This window comes from Hydractinia symbiolongicarpus, chromosome 5 (assembly GCF_029227915.1).
Source record: "Hydractinia symbiolongicarpus strain clone_291-10 chromosome 5, HSymV2.1, whole genome shotgun sequence".
In the NCBI taxonomy this organism is placed as follows: domain Eukaryota; kingdom Metazoa; phylum Cnidaria; class Hydrozoa; order Anthoathecata; family Hydractiniidae; genus Hydractinia; species Hydractinia symbiolongicarpus.
Genome location: NC_079879.1, coordinates 22428799 through 22451384, shown reverse-complemented (window position 1 = coordinate 22451384; position 22586 = coordinate 22428799). Strand labels below are relative to the sequence as shown.

At 34.5% G+C, this 22586-nt stretch overlaps 3 protein-coding genes across 5 annotated transcripts; 1 reads left to right on the top strand and 2 right to left on the bottom strand.

Moving 5' to 3' along the window:
* Nucleotides 1-274: 274 nt before the first annotated feature.
* On the bottom strand, nucleotides 275-4500 carry LOC130645408 (nedd8-conjugating enzyme UbcE2M-like). 3 transcript variants are annotated; one of them, XR_008982700.1, is made up of 3 exons: nucleotides 4357-4500; nucleotides 457-1314; nucleotides 275-426 (listed from the first exon to the last, which is right to left on the bottom strand). XR_008982700.1 is itself a non-coding variant. In XM_057451396.1 (3 exons), exon 3 carries the CDS (start codon nucleotides 1128-1130, stop codon nucleotides 558-560), a length of 573 nt encoding a protein of 190 aa, XP_057307379.1. In that variant the 5' UTR covers nucleotides 1131-1314; nucleotides 2334-2388; nucleotides 4357-4500; the 3' UTR covers nucleotides 275-557. The 3 variants fall into 3 exon arrangements, 2 of the variants coding, with proteins under 2 accessions (XP_057307379.1, XP_057307378.1); XM_057451396.1 differs by adding an exon at nucleotides 2334-2388 and having other exon boundaries at nucleotides 275-1314; XM_057451395.1 differs by having other exon boundaries at nucleotides 275-1314.
* A 4165-nt stretch (nucleotides 4501-8665) lies between these two features.
* On the top strand, nucleotides 8666-13198 carry LOC130645405 (uncharacterized). Its single transcript, XM_057451389.1, has 3 exons — nucleotides 8666-9267; nucleotides 9468-9566; nucleotides 9676-13198. Exons 1-3 carry the CDS (start codon nucleotides 8946-8948, stop codon nucleotides 10734-10736), a joined length of 1482 nt encoding a protein of 493 aa, XP_057307372.1. The 5' UTR covers nucleotides 8666-8945; the 3' UTR covers nucleotides 10737-13198.
* On the bottom strand, nucleotides 11473-15161 carry LOC130645403 (uncharacterized). Its single transcript, XM_057451388.1, has 5 exons — nucleotides 13272-15161; nucleotides 13037-13198; nucleotides 12679-12864; nucleotides 12347-12482; nucleotides 11473-12245 (listed from the first exon to the last, which is right to left on the bottom strand). Exons 1-5 carry the CDS (start codon nucleotides 15159-15161, stop codon nucleotides 11950-11952), a joined length of 2670 nt encoding a protein of 889 aa, XP_057307371.1. The 3' UTR covers nucleotides 11473-11949.
* Nucleotides 15162-22586: the final 7425 nt, after the last annotated feature.

Here is a 22586-nt window from a genome sequence, read left to right as displayed (position 1 = left end):
TTTTAATAATACTTTTTACTAATCACAAAATTTGAAAAAATAATTTATTACAAATTTTTAAAACTAAATTATTAAAAATATATATCAAGTAAATTATTTAGTTTATCATTATCATTATGAACTATCCATTGTGGTTCTTCAAAGGGTGCGTGAGGAGTAGTTCTTTAAATGGATTGAAAGAAGCCGAGACCAAAGAAGCACTCACTACACCACGTGAAACTGAAACAATAACACTTTGAATGGAAAACCAGCTGAATATTAAAAAAGCAGAGAATAGGGACACCATACAGCTTTAATTAACAAATAGAAAATAATACAAAATATTAACATATTTTACAAATAAAAAATCTAAAAAAGCCGAATTGTTTACTAATTTATATATGCCGAAATTAGTTCAATATCTCCCAACCTGCATTGTGTCCAAAGGTAATCTCCCAACCTGCATTGTGTCTACAGGTAATCTCCTAACCTGCATTGTGTCAAAAGTAATCTCCCAACCTGCATTGTGCCAAAAGGTAACCAGGCTTAAATATTCAAATCTGGAATTTCTTTGTCTTTTAAACATGACAGTTTTCCAAATCCAAAACGACGCCTTCCATTTCTTTCTTCGCTAAAGACTCTTTAACACGCTTGTGGAATTCTTCTTCTGTCAATTCACCATAATCATTAAAATTTTCAGTCAAAGGATCGTCAATGTTAGGATGGTGAAATAAAAATAACAAACCCATCACGCAATCTCGAAGATCATTGACCTCCCCGCACCAGTCGTCAAACAGACTTAAACAAATATCACCATAGACGTCAATATTGGGGTGGTATACGTCAGTCACGCATGTAATTTTTGGAGCAATATCAGGATATTTTACTGGTATGTCAACTCTAAATTCGAATGAATGATAAGCGTATACTCCATTATTAGGTGTTACAGTCACGGGGAATGTAGTTAAATTTCCCTCATCGTAAGTAAGATAAGCCTGGTTGTCAGAATCCTTCATAATGTTCTTCACAAGAGACAGGAAATCTTTCCGTTGTCTCTTATGACGAAACTCAGTGTTGGATTTTTCATTCTCGTTAATCGTTACAGCGTTCTCCATGGTACTGAGATCAGGAACAGCCTTTACAACATCCATTTTAAGTTTGTTTTGGGAACAATTGCGCACGGGCCTGGTTGATTTTTCCACTGTGCATACACAAATGTACGAAATTTCGAGATCAATATTTCACATTTCATTTCTTTAGTTGAAACAGGATCCAATTGGCCTTTTTATAGCATGGTAAATTTAAATAAAACTTTCGGTGCCATCTTGTATTTTCCTAAATTAATAAAAAAGTAAATTATTATTCCACATGAAGATCATCCTAAATGATTCTTGCTAACTTTGTAATTTGTATTAAATAAAATAAAAATACTTTAAACAGAAATTTTCGATGTCAATGTTTTATGATGCAGCTTGCATACTCAGTTTTGTTAAAGCCTTTCACGAATCTCCCTTTATCCAACATTGTTTTGTACACATTTTTTCTTAAAAAAGCAAATCTGTTTTTCATTTAGCTAAATTTTTTGTAAAACTTATATTTAGACTCTGCTCTGTTTTGGGTTTCAGGCCTAGATTCGCTAAGGGTTGAGGACCTTCAAGTTGCTTAGCTGGTTAGTGTGAACTCAACACAAACTATTTTTTTCTGAAGTGGTTGTGGTGCTGTATGTTGCCCTTAGGAAAACTTTGCCACAGTTTAGGAAATGAAAAAGGAAAATGCTATAAGAATTGAGGATCACATAACGCAGTATTATAAAGATTGTTGTAAAATTCTATGTTATGCGCCATTTTTGTTGTTATTTACGTTTCTCTTTAATAATTACGTTGTTTCTGTCTGCATAATTTTACAACTGCGCAGCACTGGAACTATATTCGGCAGAATAATTAATTATTATTGACAGGTTAGTAACGTCATCAAAAACCCCTAAACCCATATCTCTAACCGTTCGTCATAAACACATCATCCTGTACATTATCTTGATCAGCATATTAAGCTCATAGCATAGATGGGCAAAAAAATTTCTTTAAACAAAAATCTTTGGGCATTGGTTGAACTTTTCTGACGTCAGCATTATTATTTACCGTGCAATTCTACACCTTTTTGTTGTTTTTGATTAGTTTGATCAAGCTCTACACAATACAGGTAAAAGCTAGAGAACAAAAAAAAATTCTTTTGCATCGATGATTGACTTAAAATTTAAATGATGGATTCTTTTTGCCGTGGATTTTTCAACAGGCTTTACTAATTAGTAATATATGTCTCAAATATCCAAAGGAACTAATGAAGAAAGGACATACCCACTATGTCACAAAGCAGAGGACACCATGGAACATATATTTTCTTGCCAAAAATCTACAGAAATTTTACAAAGAAATTATGAAAATATATAGAGACGATCTATTGAAAAAAGATGATTCCGCAGTTCTAGAAGAACTTTTCAAATACTCCAAAGAAGTAATACAACTTAGAAAAAGCGAACAATAATAGTATATTAAAGAAAAGGAACTTGTAAAATATTTAAAAATAAAAAATGTTGTAATTTTTTGGCCACTGAGGTGGAGTGGTTCACCTTAATCAGTTAGGGACAACTTGAAATTAGACTATTCCGCCTAAATAGGCTATGATAGACAAATTAGGCAAAATTTATCTCCTAACTAGTCTATCAACATTAAATTTGCTTATTACAGCCTTCTGGTCCGTGGTCACGTCAATCTTTAAGGTTAAATATGATCTAACAAACCTCCCCTGGATGTAGAAGTATTATTTTTCTAAATGTTATGGTGCGTTTTGAAGATATTGCTTTTAATTTGTTTTGCTGCTAATCTGCATGCACACAACATTTTTTTCCGGCGTGTTTTAAAAAACCGCTGAAAAAGACTATTTTGATTTAAAAAAAGATGGCGTATGGTTAGGCTATGATGTCCTAATTATGCTATCATAGACAAAATAAGCTACTTGGACAATCTTGCCCCGGACCTTGTTCTAGTCGATTGGAAACGAGTTTGGTTGGTGCGCACGTTCACATGTATAACTTTTATATCCGCCATGCAAATTCTATGAAATTTGACCTAAGCAAAGCTGACTAAGTCAGCAAGTAGTACAGGAAAAATAGTAGCGCAACCAACAAAGATTGCAAAGATATCGTCAATTAAAATTTTCCATTTCCTAAATAGACTATTCTCTCTAAGTTAAGCTATTAAAAATCTCCTAATTTAGCTACTAGCTTATTTAGGAGAAATAGTCTAATTTGCAGTTGTCCCTAATTGTTAATAAATAAATAATCCGCCAACTCCGTGAATCCGATAACTCCGTGAAACTGCTTTCGAAGCCTACAACAACTTACCACATCTTTGTCTACCATTTTTAATGAATGAATTTGATTCAGGGGGTTTGATACTACCACTTAATCATTTTAGGGGTGTCGGAACTCGCACATGACAAAAATTTGGCACTAAGTTCAGCCGGCTACAACTTTTTGTGATTTTCAAGTCAAGTGCGACGGTGGTCATTTTTGATATATATTGCTATCTCAGTTAATTGATTATAATTATGGTCATGTTATATATACCTTTACTGAGGTTCCAATGATTCGAGAATGTTTTCAAATGAATATTTTAATTTTTAAAATATTTTTGCTAGTCATCAGAAAGCAAACGTGTTTTTCAAATTTCACGGAGTTGAAGGATCCATCACGACATTATCGGATGATAGTACATGTCGGATCCGGCTTATTTGTCCACAATTAAATGTATTTTTTTCTTGTCATACCCCCCGAACCGTCCACGACAGATAGCGCTACGATAATAAAAGTTTCAAATAACCGATACGTTGACGATATGGATATAAGGACGTTAAATATGTTTTTTTTCACGGAGTTGGCGGATTATACGCTATATACATAAAGAACATTAAATTTACCATTCATGTCTTAACTTAAATTGATGTATTCTATTCACTGCACCTATAACTTTGAGGCTAAATAACTTAGAGACAGGGTGTTTCATTCTTGTTTCAAAAACTTTATACATGCCCTGTGATCGAGGTTAAAATTCACACGAAACAAAGGTAAAATCTGAACCTCGGGCGGAAAATAGCACACAGAGCAAAATAAAAGTAAATACTTCATTAGCCTAACTGATAGCTTTCCTAGAATATATAGCTAGCTAGCTTATAAAATAACTAGCTAGATTATATTAGAGCTCCCATTAGCCAGCAATAAGTATTTAGCTAGCTAGCTAGGTAGCTAGCTAGCTAGCTAGCTATCTTACAGCTGGCAACGTTATTTATAAAAAATAATAAAAATTAAGTAACAAAACTTACAATATTTGTTTATTTCACTTCAGTTTAAACTGAACGGCAACAGCCATAACCACTGTTTTATAGGATCCTAACGGTTGACCAGCTGACAGCTGATGTAACATAAACGTAACATGTTCCTTAATTTTGATTTGTGGTGCAATATATCGGTAAGTCGTCCACGTATTACTTCCTGAATATAAAGGAGATATAGCATTCAACATGTGTTAGACCTATGTACCTTCCCAAGCCTTGTGGAGATAATGATGTGCTATTCTCCATAAAGCACAAGTGTAGTAGCCTGTAGTAGAGCGTTGTAGAATGTATTTCTCTGTAGTAAAGCGTATTTCTCTGTAGTAGAGTGTAGTAGCCTGTAGTAGCTTGTAGTAGAGTGTAGTAGCGTGTAGTAGAGCGTAGTAGAATGTATTTCTCTGTAGTAAAGCGTATTTCTCTGTAGTAGAGTGTAGTAGCGTGTAGTAGAGCGTAGTAGCGTGTAGTAGAGCGTAGTAGAATGTATTTCTCTGTAGTAAAGCGTATTTCTTTGTAGTAGAGTGTAGTAGCCTGTAGTAGCTTGTAGTAGAGTGTAGTAGCGTGTAGTAGAGCGTAGTAGAATGTATTTCTCTGTAGTAAAGCGTATTTCTTTGTAGTAGAGTGTAGTAGCATGTAGTAGCTTGTAGTAGAGTGTAGTAGCGTGTAGTAGCCTGTAGTAGAGTGTAGTAGAGCGTAGTAGAATGTATTTCTCTGTAGTAAAGCGTATTTCTCTGTAGTAGAGTGTAGTAGCCTGTAGTAGCTTGTAGTAGAGTGTAGTAGCGTGTAGTAGAGCGTAGTAGAATGTATTTCTCTGTAGTAAAGCGTATTTCTCTGTAGTAGAGTGTAGTAGCGTGTAGTAGAGCGTAGTAGCGTGTAGTAGAGCGTAGTAGAATGTATTTCTCTGTAGTAAAGCGTATTTCTCTGTAGTAGAGTGTAGTAGCCTGTAGTAGCTTGTAGTAGAGCGTAGTAGCGTGTAGTAGAGCGTAGTAGAATGTATTTCTCTGTAGTAAAGCGTATTTCTCTGTAGTAGAGTGTAGTAGCGTGTAGTAGCTTGTAGTAGAGTGTAGTAGAGCGTAGTAGAATGTATTTCTCTGTAGTAGAGCGTATTTCTCTGTAGTAGAGTGTAGTAGCCTGTAGTAGCTTGTAGTAGAGTGTAGTAGCGTGTAGTAGAGCGTAGTAGAATGTATTTCTCTGTAGTAAAGCGTATTTCTCTGTAGTAGAGTGTAGTAGCGTGTAGTAGAGCGTAGTAGCGTGTAGTAGAGCGTAGTAGAATGTATTTCTCTGTAGTAAAGCGTATTTCTCTGTAGTAGAGTGTAGTAGCCTGTAGTAGCTTGTAGTAGAGTGTAGTAGCGTGTAGTAGAGCGTAGTAGAATGTATTTCTCTGTAGTAAAGCGTATTTCTCTGTAGTAGAGTGTAGTAGCCTGTAGTAGAGTGTAGTAGCGTGTAGTAGAGCGTAGTAGAATGTATTTCTCTGTAGTAAAGCGTATTTCTCTGTAGTAGAGTGTAGTAGCGTGTAGTAGAGCGTAGTAGCGTGTAGTAGAGCGTAGTAGAATGTATTTCTCTGTAGTAAAGCGTATTTCTCTGTAGTAGAGTGTAGTAGCCTGTAGTAGCTTGTAGTAGAGTGTAGTAGCGTGTAGTAGAGCGTAGTAGAATGTATTTCTCTGTAGTAAAGCGTATTTCTCTGTAGTAGAGTGTAGTAGCGTGTAGTAGAGCGTAGTAGCGTGTAGTAGAGCGTAGTAGAATGTATTTCTCTGTAGTAAAGCGTATTTCTCTGTAGTAGAGTGTAGTAGCCTGTAGTAGCGTGTAGTAGAGCGTAGTAGAATGTATTTCTCTGTAGTAAAGCGTATTTCTCTGTAGTAGAGTGTAGTAGCCTGTAGTAGCTTGTAGTAGAGTGTAGTAGCGTGTAGTAGAGCGTAGTAGAATGTATTTCTCTGTAGTAAAGCGTATTTCTCTGTAGTAGCCTGTAGTAGCTTGTAGTAGAGTCTAGTAGCGTGTAGTAGAGCGTAGTAGAATGTATTTCTCTGTAGTAAAGCGTATTTCTCTGTAGTAGAGTGTAGTAGCCTGTAGTAGCCTGTAGTAGAGTGTAGTAGCGTGTAGTAGAGCGTAGTAGAATGTATTTCTCTGTAGTAAAGCGTATTTCTCTGTAGTAGAGTGTAGTAGCGTGTAGTAGAGCGTAGTAGCGTGTAGTAGAGCGTAGTAGAATGTATTTCTCTGTAGTAAAGCGTATTTCTCTGTAGTAGAGTGTAGTAGCCTGTAGTAGCGTGTAGTAGAGCGTAGTAGAATGTATTTCTCTGTAGTAAAGCGTATTTCTCTGTAGTAGAGTGTAGTAGCCTGTAGTAGCTTGTAGTAGAGTGTAGTAGCGTGTAGTAGAGCGTAGTAGAATGTATTTCTCTGTAGTAAAGCGTATTTCTCTGTAGTAGCCTGTAGTAGCTTGTAGTAGAGTGTAGTAGCGTGTAGTAGAGCGTAGTAGAATGTATTTCTCTGTAGTAAAGCGTATTTCTCTGTAGTAGAGTGTAGTAGCCTGTAGTAGCCTGTAGTAGAGTGTAGTAGCGTGTAGTAGAGCGTAGTAGAATGTATTTCTCTGTAGTAAAGCGTATTTCTCTGTAGTAGAGTGTAGTAGCGTGTAGTAGAGCGTAGTAGCGTGTAGTAGAGCGTAGTAGAATGTATTTCTCTGTAGTAAAGCGTATTTCTCTGTAGTAGAGTGTAGTAGCCTGTAGTAGCTTGTAGTAGAGTGTAGTAGCGTGTAGTAGCGTGTAGTAGAGCGTAGTAGAATGTATTTCTCTGTAGTAAAGCGTATTTCTCTGTAGTAGAGTGTAGTAGCGTGTAGTAGAGCGTAGTAGCGTGTAGTAGAGCGTAGTAGAATGTATTTCTCTGTAGTAAAGCGTATTTCTCTGTAGTAGAGTGTAGTAGCCTGTAGTAGAGTGTAGTAGCGTGTAGTAGAGCGTAGTAGAATGTATTTCTCTGTAGTAAAGCGTATTTTTCTGTAGTAGAGTGTAGTAGCCTGTAGTAGAGTGTATTTCTCTGTAGTAAAGAGGCGTTCATAATGGTCTCGCACTATATACAAACGAAAAATTATCGTGACATCTTCGCACAAAGAGATTCTTATCAGTACATCACTTGTAGTTGGTGGATAAGCAAGGGATGATGGCCGATTCGCCAGTGGTCATCATAATATCAGAGACAAAGAAACAAATTTAGCAGACACGCCTAAATATTCATTTTCAATTTCACATCCTGTGTTTTACTGCGCTTACCCAACGAGACATGATCCGTTTGTTTGAGCCTTAGAGAATACATTACAAGCAATGTATGTCCTAAATACCATGAGTGTTCACTATTATGCTTTGTATTCATACATCAATCGTCAATTCCTCACAAGTTACTTTGGGGATATTAATTTTGCTCTTGATTGTTGAATGTCTAGTTGCGGTTTTATGAAAGAATAGTCGAAATTTCTATCTTTGAGCTGGAACGTGAACAACCAGTGTGTAATGTCATCCATACTTCATAATTTTCAAGTGCAGAAATTGTTACTTTAAAATTGCTCTACCGTGTTTAGTATTTGCGAAAACACTACAAAAGTCTTCATGGAAAAAATAAATGAAGCCTTTTCAATGTAGTTTATATGTTCAAACGCAATTCATGATAGCCGTTCACTGGGTGAAGCAAAACTAAATTTGGATATGTTTACATCCTACAAAGAGCTTTTTCTCAGTAAATCAAGTGTAGTTGGCAGATAAACAAGGCATAAACGTTGATTTGCCAGTGTTCATCATAATATCACATACAAAGAAGCAAATTTAGGAGACCCGTCTAAATATTCCTTTTCAATTTCACATCTTGTGTTCTTCTGCGCTCACCCAACGAGTTCGAAATACCCTCAATGCTCAATGAACAAATACAACTGGTAAACGAGACGGAAGACAACCCATTTATCCCAGATGCCGGAGGAAATGATTGATGCGGCTCCCTAGAGACGATCGTAGACGAGGACGAAGAAGGCAATAGTGATATTGAGATCGATTAGTGTTTGTTTTTATTATACTTTTAGAAATATATGTTGTGTTTATTAAAATTGTTGTTTTTATTTTTTAGCACACTAAGACTTTTGCATAATTTTATAAGTCCCCTCCCATTTAACCCCCCGCCACGCCCCTCCCAAATAAGCCCCGTCCCCCAAAACCCATTTTGACAAATAAGCCCCCAGGGGCCTAATCGATCATTAACGGTAGACGTAATAGATCTTTCACGGTTGCGCAAAGCATTCTGGGTAATCACTATGACAAAATACAACACCGCTGCTAGCAGGATAGATAGATCAAGGAGGTTTAAAAAGAAGGAGAGAGAACTCTTTTATTTCTATTGAAATCATCCGTGTCTCATGTTTACTTTTCTCTATTGTTCTTACATCGAATTCTGTCAATCAAAATTTGAAATCTCGCGCTTAAATTAATAAATTAGCCGTTGTCTTTTGTTACTATTTGCATAAATTATGAGCCCGCGGCTATTTTTCTCTCAGCGGTAAATGCTTGTTAGTTGATAAATTTGTCGTTTTTACATATCATAAACAAGCAAGAAGCGAAATGGCAGGCGAAGACGTTAAAAATATAATAGAATTGGATGATGACTTTTTTGTGACGGAAGAAATGTTGTCAGATTTTACTGTTTACGAAAGTTGTGAGGTGGAAGTATCGTTTGTGGAAGATCTGTTGGAAGAAGAAAATGAAGTAGATGCTGGATATTTGGGTATTCCTCAAATAGTATTCGTTGATGAAGAAGATGTGGACATGGTGGTTGATAACAACAGTACCAAAAATGTGAAGTTTGTGTGCAGCAAGTGCAAAAAACAGTATTTTAAAGAAGCTTACTACAAGAAACATACTCTGATATGTAAAAAGCCAACAGGTAATGCTTCAGTTTAATAAAGTCATGTTTTCTTTAAAACACCATTAGCTAGCTAGCTATAATGTTTTGTTTTTTGACTCTGCATGTAGATTTCATAGAAAAGCTATTGTATTATCATCATTTGATATGCTTTTTGTTGTTGTTGTCTTGTTTTGTTATCACAACTGTGTTCTGATGTCAACTCTGTATTCCAATAATAGATCCAGAAACAACAACAGTGGCAAGAAAAACTCTTGATGACTCAAAAAATAAATCAACTACAACAATTTCCACAAAACAACTTAAATCAAAATCGAATCGTAAGTATTCATTCATGAACTCTGAGAACATAAGGAATTTTTTTTTGCTATATATAGAGCAAAATATTGTGAACTGGTGGTATAAACCTTTTTTTTTGCACCCTTTTAGAATCTTTATCCATCACCGATCATGAGCTGCAGCAAGAAAAAATGAATTTTGTTCGTGATGCTATGGTTAAAATTTCAAAAGACCCAATCAATAACATTGTTGTGAAAGGATTCAAAACACCTGGAAATCGTGTCAAAGAATTAGCCAACTCAATTTTGAATGCTGGGAGTGATGTTTTGGACATTATTTCTGAAAATGTAGTGTGTCGCATATTTAAAGAATTGCAAAAATCTAACCTACTGACTGGTTCAGGAAAAGAATCTCTTTGGAGAAAAGTGCATGAACTTGCACAAGACGATAAATTCAGACAACATTGGAAACATGTATTACCTAAAGGATACTGCATTGACAGTCAAGAATTCTCTATGTTGTTGCAGAAATTTGTTATGGAGTTAATAAAAATACTAGTAGCTCATGAAAACAAAAATCGACATGTCGAAAAAAGTCTTGACTTGAAACTCACAACTGAGGAACAAACTGTTCTGTATTATGTTTCAGGATACATAATTTTCTCGCTACGTAAAAAATACCAAAGATTAGCAGATTCGAAAAACAAAGTTGTTGCTGTGGCTGCATTGCAGTTTCTGAACTCATTGAAAGTTTCAGGTGATGATAAACTGCAGGTATATAGTTTTCTGGATTATACAAGATCTTGGGTGGACCAAGTCAGCAGAGGATACCTGATAAAAGTCAATGATGACATGTTTATTTTTTGCAGAAGAATTGAAAACGTTATTAGAAAAGTTTTAAATTTGAACATGTTGAAAAAATATAAAGGAGAAGATATACGGGAACTTTTCGAAAATGAACTTATGAAGGACTCTTTAATTGATCAAGCCTGGGTCATACTTTCACGGTATCTTGGAAATGAGAAGTTATCGAAAATTCTCAAAGCTCAGATCATTAAAAAATGGTGTGACATCAGAGCAAAAGCATATGTCACTGCATATATACAAGTAGTTCGACGCAAACTTGCTTCTCTAGCATCGGAGAAAAAAGAGAAGTTGACTGTAGTCTTATCTAAAAAAGGTGAACCAGCAATGAGAAAAAAACTTAACTAATTGTCATAACATTTTTACCTATAACTTGTTTTAATTTCTATATATCTTTTCCATGTATATAACTGTGTTTCTTAGTAAAATAATCATACCCTTATTATGTTTGTACTATTTTAAGGGTTTTTTTCGGATTGAGTAAGGATTCAATCTCGCTGAAGCTGTTTATTTTAAATCTAAATTTTTGCCAAGATTTGTGAACTTCACTCTCATTTCTTTTTTTTGTGCTACTTCTTTGTTCAGTTATGCACATTGGCAAGCGTTAAACTGAATAATGCTGCGAGATCAAAACTCTGCGCGCTTTGCTAGAAATTTAATAGATCATAAAAACGCGGAGAAATGGTCGATGGATAGGCTAATCAAGATGGTATGAAACAACATGCTTTTTATCAGCTGGAGGGACCCTGAAAAATAAGTTGCGCGTGCATAATTACCGACGCAAATATTCTTACGCGAGAATCGCTACTTAAAGCTGACCGCAACCTCGGACCTAGGATTGCCGCATCGGATGCTCTATGCCTGACTGTGGCCTGATGAAATCAACTCACTTTTTGATTATTCCATTTGATTAAATTTTTTGCAAACAAGTTTTATATCTCACACGGGTATCGAACTCTCTTTGCAAACAAGTTTTACATCTCACACGGGTATCGGGTATGTTTTATTGTGGTTTGTATACACCCTTACACCAAGAGGCCTTTGTCACGTTCTTTTTTTAAATCAACATAGTCCCGAATAGCGAATATTAATTTCGACACTCCTTCGCATGAATTCTTGTTGGGAATATAATGAAACTTGTCCCCAGGGTTGTTCTACATATCGCGAAGTGAGTATGTAAAAAAGCAAAACAAAACTGTAATATTTATTCACGTATGGCGGATCCATTCGAAATGAAGATAAAAGAAATTCCGTAATAGTTGTAATTTCCCGATGACATAAATAAAAATTACATAGCAATAATAAAGTAGCAATCCTAAATTTTTTTAATCTCAATTATTTTCTAAGATTTGATGTTTTCAAAAAAATGTTTCAAATCAAAGTCAAAATCGTACTCCACTAAAAATATTTGCAAAAGATGTGACTCAAAAGACAAGGCACTAATAACAAAACAACTTCTATGTTGAAAAAGCGTAATGGAAAAAATGTCTGACATACTCAGAAAAAATATAAATAAAATAGTCAAACAATCATGTTTCCAAAAGTATCAATATATAAATAACTATCTCTTTCTTTTCTGTGGAAGTTTCCTCATATCATTTACGTCTAGGTGAATCTGATTTTGATTACCACGTCGAGTGTTTCCACGTAGATCTCTGATCAACTCAGATTTCATAACAAGCAAAGAAAGTTCTTGTTGGCCAAATTGATAAAGTGTTGGGTTGTCACATGTACCACCACTTCGTCTTTGACGAGCGAAATGTTCCTCCAATGGATCTTGTGAGAATTTCTCGCTCAAAATCATCTTGACATTTGGACTCTGGAGAAGTAATTTGGTCAGTTCCACGAATGATTTCACTATGGACAAAGATAAAAAAAATATACATTTATAGAACAACACCGTTTGTCCATGAAACATTGCCTGGAACCACAATTGCAGAAAAATGTAGATTTTTTACCTGTTATTTTCCAACCATTTATCGTCTGTTTGCTCAATAACAATTTATTTTTTTCATCTTGGGATAAATTAGGTGTGTCATTGGCTTGTTCTTCCCACCTTCCCAGGTAATGTTCGAGGAATTCTTTCTCTAAAAACTGAATTTTACATGTTGATGTGAAAAAAATGAAAAATGAAAATGGAAATATTTGCACACCCTTTTACATGGAGATCAAGTTCTTTAGGACTGGTTTACAAATATGCAAAATGAACTTGAGCTTTTTGAGGGAAAAATGTTGTGTTTCTGAATTCCGTTACAAAATAATTGAATGTATTTCGAATGATACTACTAACCTCAAAACGCCAATCGTTAACATCTCTATATGCTGCAAGAGCTATTTTTCCGCCACGATCTTGATTAATTGAAGATACATTCAAGCAATCAAAAACTTGGTCAAACATACGCACAAACTTTATTGTACTTTTCGTATAATGCAGCCCCTGAACCTCAAGTGCATCAGCAGTTGTTTTACTCAAAACCTAAATGCAAAATCATAATTTACATGAGCAATGATAAACACATTATCAGAAGTATATCATTATTTGCAACTCCCACAAAATAATCAAACTGTGAATCCACTATCACTCAGAAAACACTAATACAAACAAGCAGACAAATAAATAATAAAAAAAGAAAAGAAAAATATCTCACTTGGGTAGCCAACTTAACTTGCATCCTCAACCTTGGAGTTAACTTTATGTGATCCTCTTTTAGTTTATAAAGTTTCCTTAATCCAGGTGCTGCTCCATGTAAATTCAGATCCCATTCATAAACATTGACAAGATGGTTCCAGCTGATATCCATGTGATCGAGCTAATAAATAGAAAATTGATATATGTATACAGATATACTTTAAAATTGAAACAAACAAACAAAAAACACTTACAAAAAGATTGCGTGTATTATTGTTTCCATGAGAGTTCTCGAAACAGTTTCTCGTTGTTTTAATGAGATGAGGGACATCGGATATAAAAAAGATCTTTCTGTCCAATGATAATAAGTTGTTGGTCCAATATGTGTTACCAATATCAGGTGTCACCATAATTTTGTAAAACTTCCTATTGGGAGAAGCACCATCTGAAATAAATGCTCGAACATAAAAACCAATTGCCTCCAATACATATGTCGCCTCCCATACACATGGATAGAGCTGATCAGAGGTAAATCCCAATGATGCGAAATATCCAAAAGGATACACCAGAGATGAAACAATTCCTCGAACCATAAACACTATCACATAGGAAGCAAAGTGACGATCATTCTCTGATGATCCCTCAGCACGTTTTTGAAATTCAACTAACTCATCGTTAATATCCCCCATATCAGTGAAACCAACCAATTGTCCAGTTGACTGTCTGAACACCAAGTCAGCTTTTATTTTCATCTCATCATAAATAAGCGAAACGTTTTTTTGGTGATCATCCAGAGTTGCAATTTTACTATCCACTATTAATCTTTCAATGACATCTGGATTGAATCCACACATTGGATCAGTGAAGTTTATGTATTTTTTAAGTGTGTCAATATGTGGGAGTTTTAAAAAATTCAAATTCGGATTTCGCAAATGTTTATATGCTGCTGGTGAATGGTGGTATAAACTGAGGCACCACCTAATAATTAGTGGGTGCCATCTCATGCCATTAGGTGAACTTTTGGAAGCCATTTCTTTTTGTTGCTCCCATAACAACCACTGGGGACTGCCTTCGGGTATTTCAGGACATGTTTCCTCATTGCAAACAATATTTTTTATAAATTCGTGTTGCTCATCATCAACATGGATGCATTCTTTCTCAGTAATTTTTCTTACCCAAGATGATAATTGGGCAACTTTCTTTATTGCTCTCTGTTTTTCTCCCTGAGTATTGCGATATCTTTCCTCTAGTTCTTCTCTGGAAAGATATCGAATGTTTGTATGTGAGGAATCAAGCACAGAATCATCACTTTTCCGTCTACTTCTAACTTTTTTAACTGTTGGTTTAAAAGAATTGCACATACTACATACAGATGAAGGTTTTTCAGCTAAAAAATGACAGTTGGTATGGCGTATTGTTTTAAAATTGTCTTCATCAAATCTGACCATTTTATCGTCTTCAACAAAAGCTACTGGAAATGTTCCACTCTGATTCATGAATGGCTGTTCGAAATTACATCTCGACTTGATTACATCTTCATAACCTTGTAACCCCGTGCAAACACTGACTGACTTCCAGAATGACGAGAAAGTTGAAATATCATCATTTTTCAAAACACATGGCAGAGTTTTTGTTAGTTGTATTGTTTCTTTCTCCATAGGTTTCCCATATATGGAGAAATCCCAACCATTGCTGTTGTCTATACGTATTGTAAGCAAATGGTTTAATTCTTTTTCATTTTGACAAAGGGTATAGACACGTTTATAGTTATCCGATTTATCACATATACTAAAACCAACTTTCTTCATACTCACATCTAATTCCAGTATTTTTAAGCTGTCTTTTCTGTTTACAGCATAATTCATGCACACACAATTTTCATCCACATGAGGGTAAAATGATGCAGCAGTACCAATTATTTTTTTTGACGTTTTCATCTCATCTAATTTTCTTCTACATCCATTACAAGTAAATTTAGGAAATACACAAGGATCTTCTTGTTCACAATTTATTCCATATATAGATTGAAACACTTCACTGTAAATATCACAAGATTTAAAATTAACGTAATGTTTACTTTTCACAATTTTCTTCCCACACAATCTACATAGCTTTTGAATATACTCTGAATGTGAAGCAGACATGTTGACACAGCAAAATTCAAATATGAATACTTTATTTTTCAAAAAAACTTCATAAAAAACCCACAAAGGTGTCAAGGGAATTAAAAAAAAATGTGAACCACTTGCCAGCTGGTTATGTAACACCTAATAAAAAAACAATTATAAACTCAATTCAATATATATTCAAAACATACAGCTGGTGTGAGAGAAAGAAAGAATATACATAAACAGAAAATCTACTCCCACTGGGGAAAAAAGAAAAAAAGTTGCTTAAAACTTTTACCTAAATATACATAATTAGAACTAATAATTATTTTCTTTTGTTCCATGACAATGGAAAACATCACCGAGTGCTGCGACGTGCTGCGACACCCTACCGAGAATTCGTCTACTTCGAGAGTAAAAAAAACAATTTTATAAATAACCCCTCCTGACGAGACCTGCACAAAAACGTTAATCAACCCTTTAACTAACATTTTCCCAGGAGGGGACATACGAAATAGTTTATAAGTTGTAAAACTTTACGATCTCCCAAGGCAGCTTTTCGCACTTTGAAGGCACTTTACTCCTTCCGCGTCCTTATGGAAGTGGAAAAACAAACTTCACCCTCATTGAATCTTGTAGTTTAACTAAACTACATGTTTTCCTGCTCTTCCGCATTGCTGTAAGTGTGATTTTTAAGATTTATCTTTTCTCGTTAAAACACTCGTTTCAGAGTCGGTAGGTAAATATTGAGCCAAATCAGAGACACGGATCAGTTCAAAGGGGCGCCGAAACAATAAAAAATTGAATAGAAAATTTAAAGGGACGCCGCGAGTTCTCTCTCCTTCTTTTTAAACCTCCTTGGATAGATAGATAGATGTGCATATTTTACATGGCTAGCCTCACAAATATCGAGGGATATACCCTGTCTATTATTTCCAGGAGGGGCCATGGCTTAGATGGAGAGTCCTAGAGTATTTAATGCTCATTTTGAGCTACGCAGACCCAATTAGTAGGGCCCACGCTCTACTAGACAACTCCCGGCAACATCCAACGGGATGCGAAGTTTATGTGGTGGCGTGGTTTTTCTGTTTATACAAGTTAATTTTTAATCAATTCTTGTATATTTTACACAAAAAAATTAATTAAAAAAGCTAAAAAGTTAAATCAAGTGAGCTTAATGGCTTCGGTTAAAGATATTAAATGTTTGCAGAATTTTTTAGAACTTTCTATGGCTGAACTTCAATTTTTCCTTTCCCAGCGTGGGCTTCCAACATCTGGATCACATGGAACGTTGGCTGTAAGAGCTCTGATTGCTCATGAGCAAAAAGTAGAAGTAAAAGCCACTGCTGAACATACAATTTGCTTCTGCGTAACATGCGAAAAGACATTTGATTCAGACGAAGAGCTGACTTGGAATGTTTGGAAGGGTAAGTCGGTTTAAAATAACTGCAACAAATACCCTTTTTGGTTGGTTCGTTTTTAACGTAATTTTGAACGTTTTCTTCTCCCTTTAAAATTTGAACTGAACTGTTCGCTGACTGTTTCTGATTAGTTTGTTTACATTTTTACCTCCATTTCTGCGTGCGCATCGGGCATTACATAATCACTTAGATGCGTGCGCAAGTAAATATCAGGACTGTGATTCCATGTATTGGTATTCCATCTAATCATGTGCAAAATTTGATTGTTGTTTTAAAGATGAGAATAGATTTCAGCTATAAAATGGCTACTGACCGGTTTTGATTCTGCCCTGTAAAATACAAAGCCATTTGTCAGGGGCACAGACCTCACAAGCTCGGTCTGTACTTTTGAGCCAGGCTTTGTATTTCACAGTACGTTATCAAAACCGGTCAGTATTTATTTATTAATAATTAGGCGGACGTCACAAATATTTGGTGTTAGAGTCACCCGACTGACCCTAATTTTTGATCGAAATTTTTGATATACTGAGTCGGAAAAACTAAAATGACAAAAAATATTATACGCTTGTTGTCTCTCCACAGCAATTGCAGCGATTGTTGTGCTTCGCTTTAAAATGTGAAAAGTGTTCACGCGGAAACTGCCGGAGGTGCCAAAGTTATCATTAAACATCGGCGATTTAATGGCGGGCGTTAATGGCTGGATGGTTGGATAAAATTTTTCGAAATTTTGAGTTATCATTCGCCGATCTACCAACCGACTTTATTTTTGGTGCTCAAATGACTCTAACACCAGATATTTGTGACGTCCGCCTTATGTAATTTGGATGCCAGCTATCGTTCAAAGTGTTTCCACTCTTTGAAGGCTTAAAATGCATAAAGAACTGTCAATTCTGAATTCCAGCTTGTATTAAGGCTTTCGGTGGTAAAGTAGCTGTATATTTATTTTTACTATAAAGCCAATGTTTAGCTAGCTACTAATAAAAAGCCTGTAATTAGTAAGTTAAAAAGAACACCCACTGTGCTGAATGATAAAAGATAAATGGGCTGTGGTATTTCTTTTGAATAAACTTCACTTCTTTTATTCTGAACTTCTTGTAACCAATTAAACCGGGGCTATGGTAACATTCAGATTTACTCACCCATGTTGAATCTCCGTCAAGAGGAATCGAGCCCCAGTCAGAGTACGAGAGCTATAACCACTAATCTACGGCCCCACAAGTAACCTCGAGATTTCCTCCTTTACACAAACCAGGGTTTCAAATAACCTGGAAAATACTTAAACTTGAAGTATAGACCTATATTCTGAAATTTTAAAAGTAAATCTCAATTATTACGATACACAACATTACTACAATATATCATTGGCTATCGGTTGTCTTTTCAGAAATGGAAAAGGATGCAGCCTGAAAGGAAAGCTGAAATATTGAGGTATCAGAAAATATCTATAAAAATAATTCGATGGCTCAAAAGGTTTTACTCACTGATGGTATGACAATACTGGGATCTATTAAAGATTAAAATTGAAGAGGCGTCCAGGGCCTCAATCTTGACAGTCCCACCAGTGAATCAGAACTAGAGATCAAGACTATCACTGTATAACATATGCACATTTTACCAGGAATTCCATGAAAAAAACAACACGCATGAATCTATATTGGAGAATTTGCGCATCCAATTTTTTAATTTTTAGTATTCACTTATTGAATGGTTTAAAAGTGTTAAATATATTAACACATTGTTTTGTCGGTAGAAGTAACCTATAGCAAATATATACTGCAGGAATACATGACAAAGGGAGGGCTATGTCGTACGATGTTGTATTCACTGCAATCATCTACTATTTCGTTTGCCGTGTGAATCCGCCCCTCAACATGGCCGCAGATTATCTTTTCACAGCAGGTTATATTTTCTCGTAACGATTGTGTTCCTTACTAAAAGACATTCTTTTTTAAACTCTAATTCCATTTCAATCTTTTGCTCCATACAATTCTTTTTTTCGTGGGCAAGATGCATGTGCATTGATGTTTTAAAACAGATAATCATTCCAATTTATTTTGAAAAAATTTATGATTTGTTAGGATTTGTGCTTTTTAATGTTTACAAAATCAAGATTTTTAATTTTAAAAATGTTACGACAAGATTTTTAGTTCCGTAAATTCTCAGTGATCTGCTGTTATAAGACCAAAAAATAACTTTTTGAGGAAAATGATGATAATAGGTATAATTTACATATAAAAATTTGATTCTTTCCAGTATACAATTTCTGGCAACAATAACTTACGCTGTTGATTGTCATAATACTTATTACAGCCATTCATTGGAAAGCCATGCTATTAATGGTACACATTAACTGTGGAAATTTCCTATTAAAAAGTTTAAATTGGTGTTTTTTTTTTTTCAATTATCTGCTGAATAATAATTTTATAAAAAGATTAAAAAATAATTTTTTGAGGAAAACGTTAGTTTTTAAAATCTGATGTGGTGGAAAAGTAGGCCAGGGTTGATTTTTTATATAAAGAGAATATTTTTTTAAATATAATTTCCACCAACATGAAATGCAGCTAATTCCATACTGAATACATGTTCTGAAAGAGCTGGCACATTTATATTTATTTTTGATAAAAAGAGACAGTGTACGTCATCTATTCAAAGATATCTGAGTTAAGCATATAATTATATTTCTGTAGCCTGAGCTAGATTGAATTTTGTTAATTATTTTGAGTAAGCTTATTTTTTAAAGAAAGACAAATAGTGCTGTGTGTTCACTTTAGTAGTAGGAATACTTTTTGCCACTTGAAATACAATTGATCCGAAGATATTTTTTGTCTTGTATGAAAGAAATTTGGACAATACTTTAAGGCAAGAACTTCTATTGTTCTTTGCTCACGTGATCATTATTGGGAAATCTTTTCTTCTCTAATGTTAGATGTGGCCATGCTGGCTTTATGCATATTGGTTGATTTTAATTCGGGTTGCACTGAAAAATTATTATATAAAAAACTCAATTTTAATATCTCAAAGAAAACTTAGTTAAAGGAGCACTCCAGTGAAAAAAAAATATTTAAAAAAAAAATGTTATATAAAACATAGAATCGGATAATTCTCTTTATGAAAAAGACTTTACAAAGCTACAGCCACACGACTTCGAACCTCTTCTGTCTCACAAGGGAGAAATTAATAATGATGCAAAGTGATGAGGTGTCTTTTACTGGCTCAAGCAACGTTCTTAGCAAAATATTTTTTTTTTTTAAGAAATAAATATACTTAATCGCTTTTTTGAACATTCTTTTCGTCAAAAAACTTTATCATTTGCTTCATTAAAAAATCTTTCATACTTTACAAGCCAATTTTTTTTTTTTTTACAGTTCAGCAATATTTTTCCTCTGCACGCGCTTTTTTTGCGCACAAATGTAAACAAATTTTATGTAACGTTGAAATTTTCTCCGTGATGGAGGACCATTGAAATGCGTGATATAAAATCAAATAATGTTCGGGTCTAGATAAGTTGGTAAAACGGGGTATTATTATTGTATAAATAAAAATCAATCTTATGATTATGGTAGGTCATAAATGTGTTGCAGAAGCTACTGACTTACAAGTGGTTGTTTTGACAAAGCTGTTTTAGAAACTGCATTATCAGCATTACATGCAGCCGTTATAAAGTTACAAAGATTGAAGAAAATGAGTACATTTACCCCCTGAAAATACTTGGCATGTCCTTCCATCAAAAAAGCTTCTTTTTTGAAAAACAAAGAATAGAAACTTGAGCGCTACAAAAGATACATGTGTAACTAGAAAGCTTTTTTGTCGGTGTTTGTATTGGAAATTCGTATAATGTTCTCTTATTTAATATAAAAATGTACAAAACGTTATTTGGTTGAGTTCTGTGGATATAAGTACAAATATTGAGATGGGAAGAAATGAGAAACTTTAATCGCGTTCACTAGCTAAAATGGCATTTTTACAAAGTGGCAGAGTATCTTAATATGGAAGTTTATTTCCTGCAGATATCTTTTAAAAGAACTATCTGTGAAGTGCACCAACCAAATATAAAAACTTTGATCGCTTGGTAGATTACCTGCACGACGTATTTTGTTTAGCCGTTTTTGAGTTCTTTCTTTTTCACAGACGGGATTCTGTGAAAACTTACTTCTTTACACTTCTCTGATCGATCAGTACATAGAAACACATAGCAACTAACCATTTTTTAAAGATTTAAACGTAAATTACATACAAAAAGCGATTTAATGTAAGCTGTATTTATAGGTCTTAACATGCGCTTGCTTAAACTTTCTGCACGATGTGATGTCATTATTTATAATCGGGTCCAGTCCGAAATGAAATCGCGCCTGTCTGTTTTTTATGAGAAAAAAATTGAATATGCGAAGGCTTGTACAACAATTTTAAATAAGAAAAACAAGTAAAGTAAGTTTTTTTTGATTTCTTATGCTTTTCTGAGTACGTATAAAACAAACAAAAAAAGAAAAGTGATTTTTACTGGAGTTCCCCTTTAACTAGGCTAGACATGTCTGAAATCTGTACAATCCTTGTTAAACTGAGACAGTGTAGAGATACTGCTAACTTGGTACCATAATTATTCAAATAAGTAGTCAAATTTTTATTCAGTATATTGACTTTCAGGAGGGACATGTTATATGTACAGGTAATATTGCCAGTTGAAATACCCCTAAGTTGAAGTATATCCCTCTCTTCAGTCAGCTAATTTCCTACCTCAAGGCTTTATTGCGACTTATGCTGAAAAATTGAATAAGCAATTTCTTTTACACCCTGTTTTAATTTATAACAATCGTGGAGTGGTGGAGTTAGTTTTACAGTGTAATGATTTTAAAAACTAGATAAATTTCTGTTGTTTTAATTTAATGATGATGCGCGATGTTTTTTGTTCACAACTCTTCTCGGGATTTTTCTGTTCTAATTTATACTTTGCTTTTTATGTTAATCAATTTGGTGGTAATTTTTGCTTCTTTACTGTTTTTTTTGTTTTTTTTTGTATTTCTAATGCAGGTAAAACCAAAAAAAACTTTGATGAAAATGATTCTTGGAAGAGTGGGATAAGGACGTTTTCTGGTAACAAAATTAGTTTTGTGTAAATACTGATACTATGTGTGACCTTTTGTATTTCTGTGTTATGTTATTTAAAAAATATTTCCGTTGTTGTAAAACCATGAAAGTTATTGGTTCGAATCCAATCCATCTTTAAAAGGTGGTAGTTCAAATGGAAGAACAACATGGTGTGTAATTAGTTTCATACTGCAACAAACAATAATGCAAATCAATTCAAAAAATTTTACAAATGTTTCAAAAAAAGAGGTAACTATAAGAAAAGAAATGAAAGAAGGAAATTTTTTAATTTACTCGGGATATACGTTCAGTTATTCAGGTTTTGCTGAGCTATAACTACAATCATGTTCATAAATTATTGGAAAAACGGCTTTTGAGGCTTTTTTCAGAGTTTCCCCCCTCTCCCCCAACAGTCAGTGTTGATTTTGTGTTGATTTGTGCCCCAAAATACTGCCGGCGACTCTGGAAAAGACCTCCAACCAACACTGAAGAGTGGGGGGAGGGGGAAAGTGGTTTTTCCAAAACTATTATGAACATGATTGTAGTTGCCATGTGAAAATCAAATCCAATAAGTAAAATTTAGTTAAAAAAATAATTTTTTGAGGAAACTAATTTATAACACCGCAGTTTGTAACATGTAATTGGTAATAATGTAATAATGTAATTGGTTCAAGAAGCTTGAAAGGTGGATATATTTTGGATAAGGTAGAAGATTGGATTAATGAATTAAAGATGCTGAGTAAAATTGCTAAAACAGAGTCGCAAGGGACATAAAGTTGTTTTATCAGTGGCTGGCTACAAGCATAAATTAACATACTGTATGCAAACATACCACACATAATATAATTATTGGAAGAAGTACTCGTAGTTATTAATTCGAATTAATACCAGCACTGACGGGAGGTATTAAAGTAAACAATAACGAGAGACAACTGCTGTCACTGTGAAATGTGTAAGC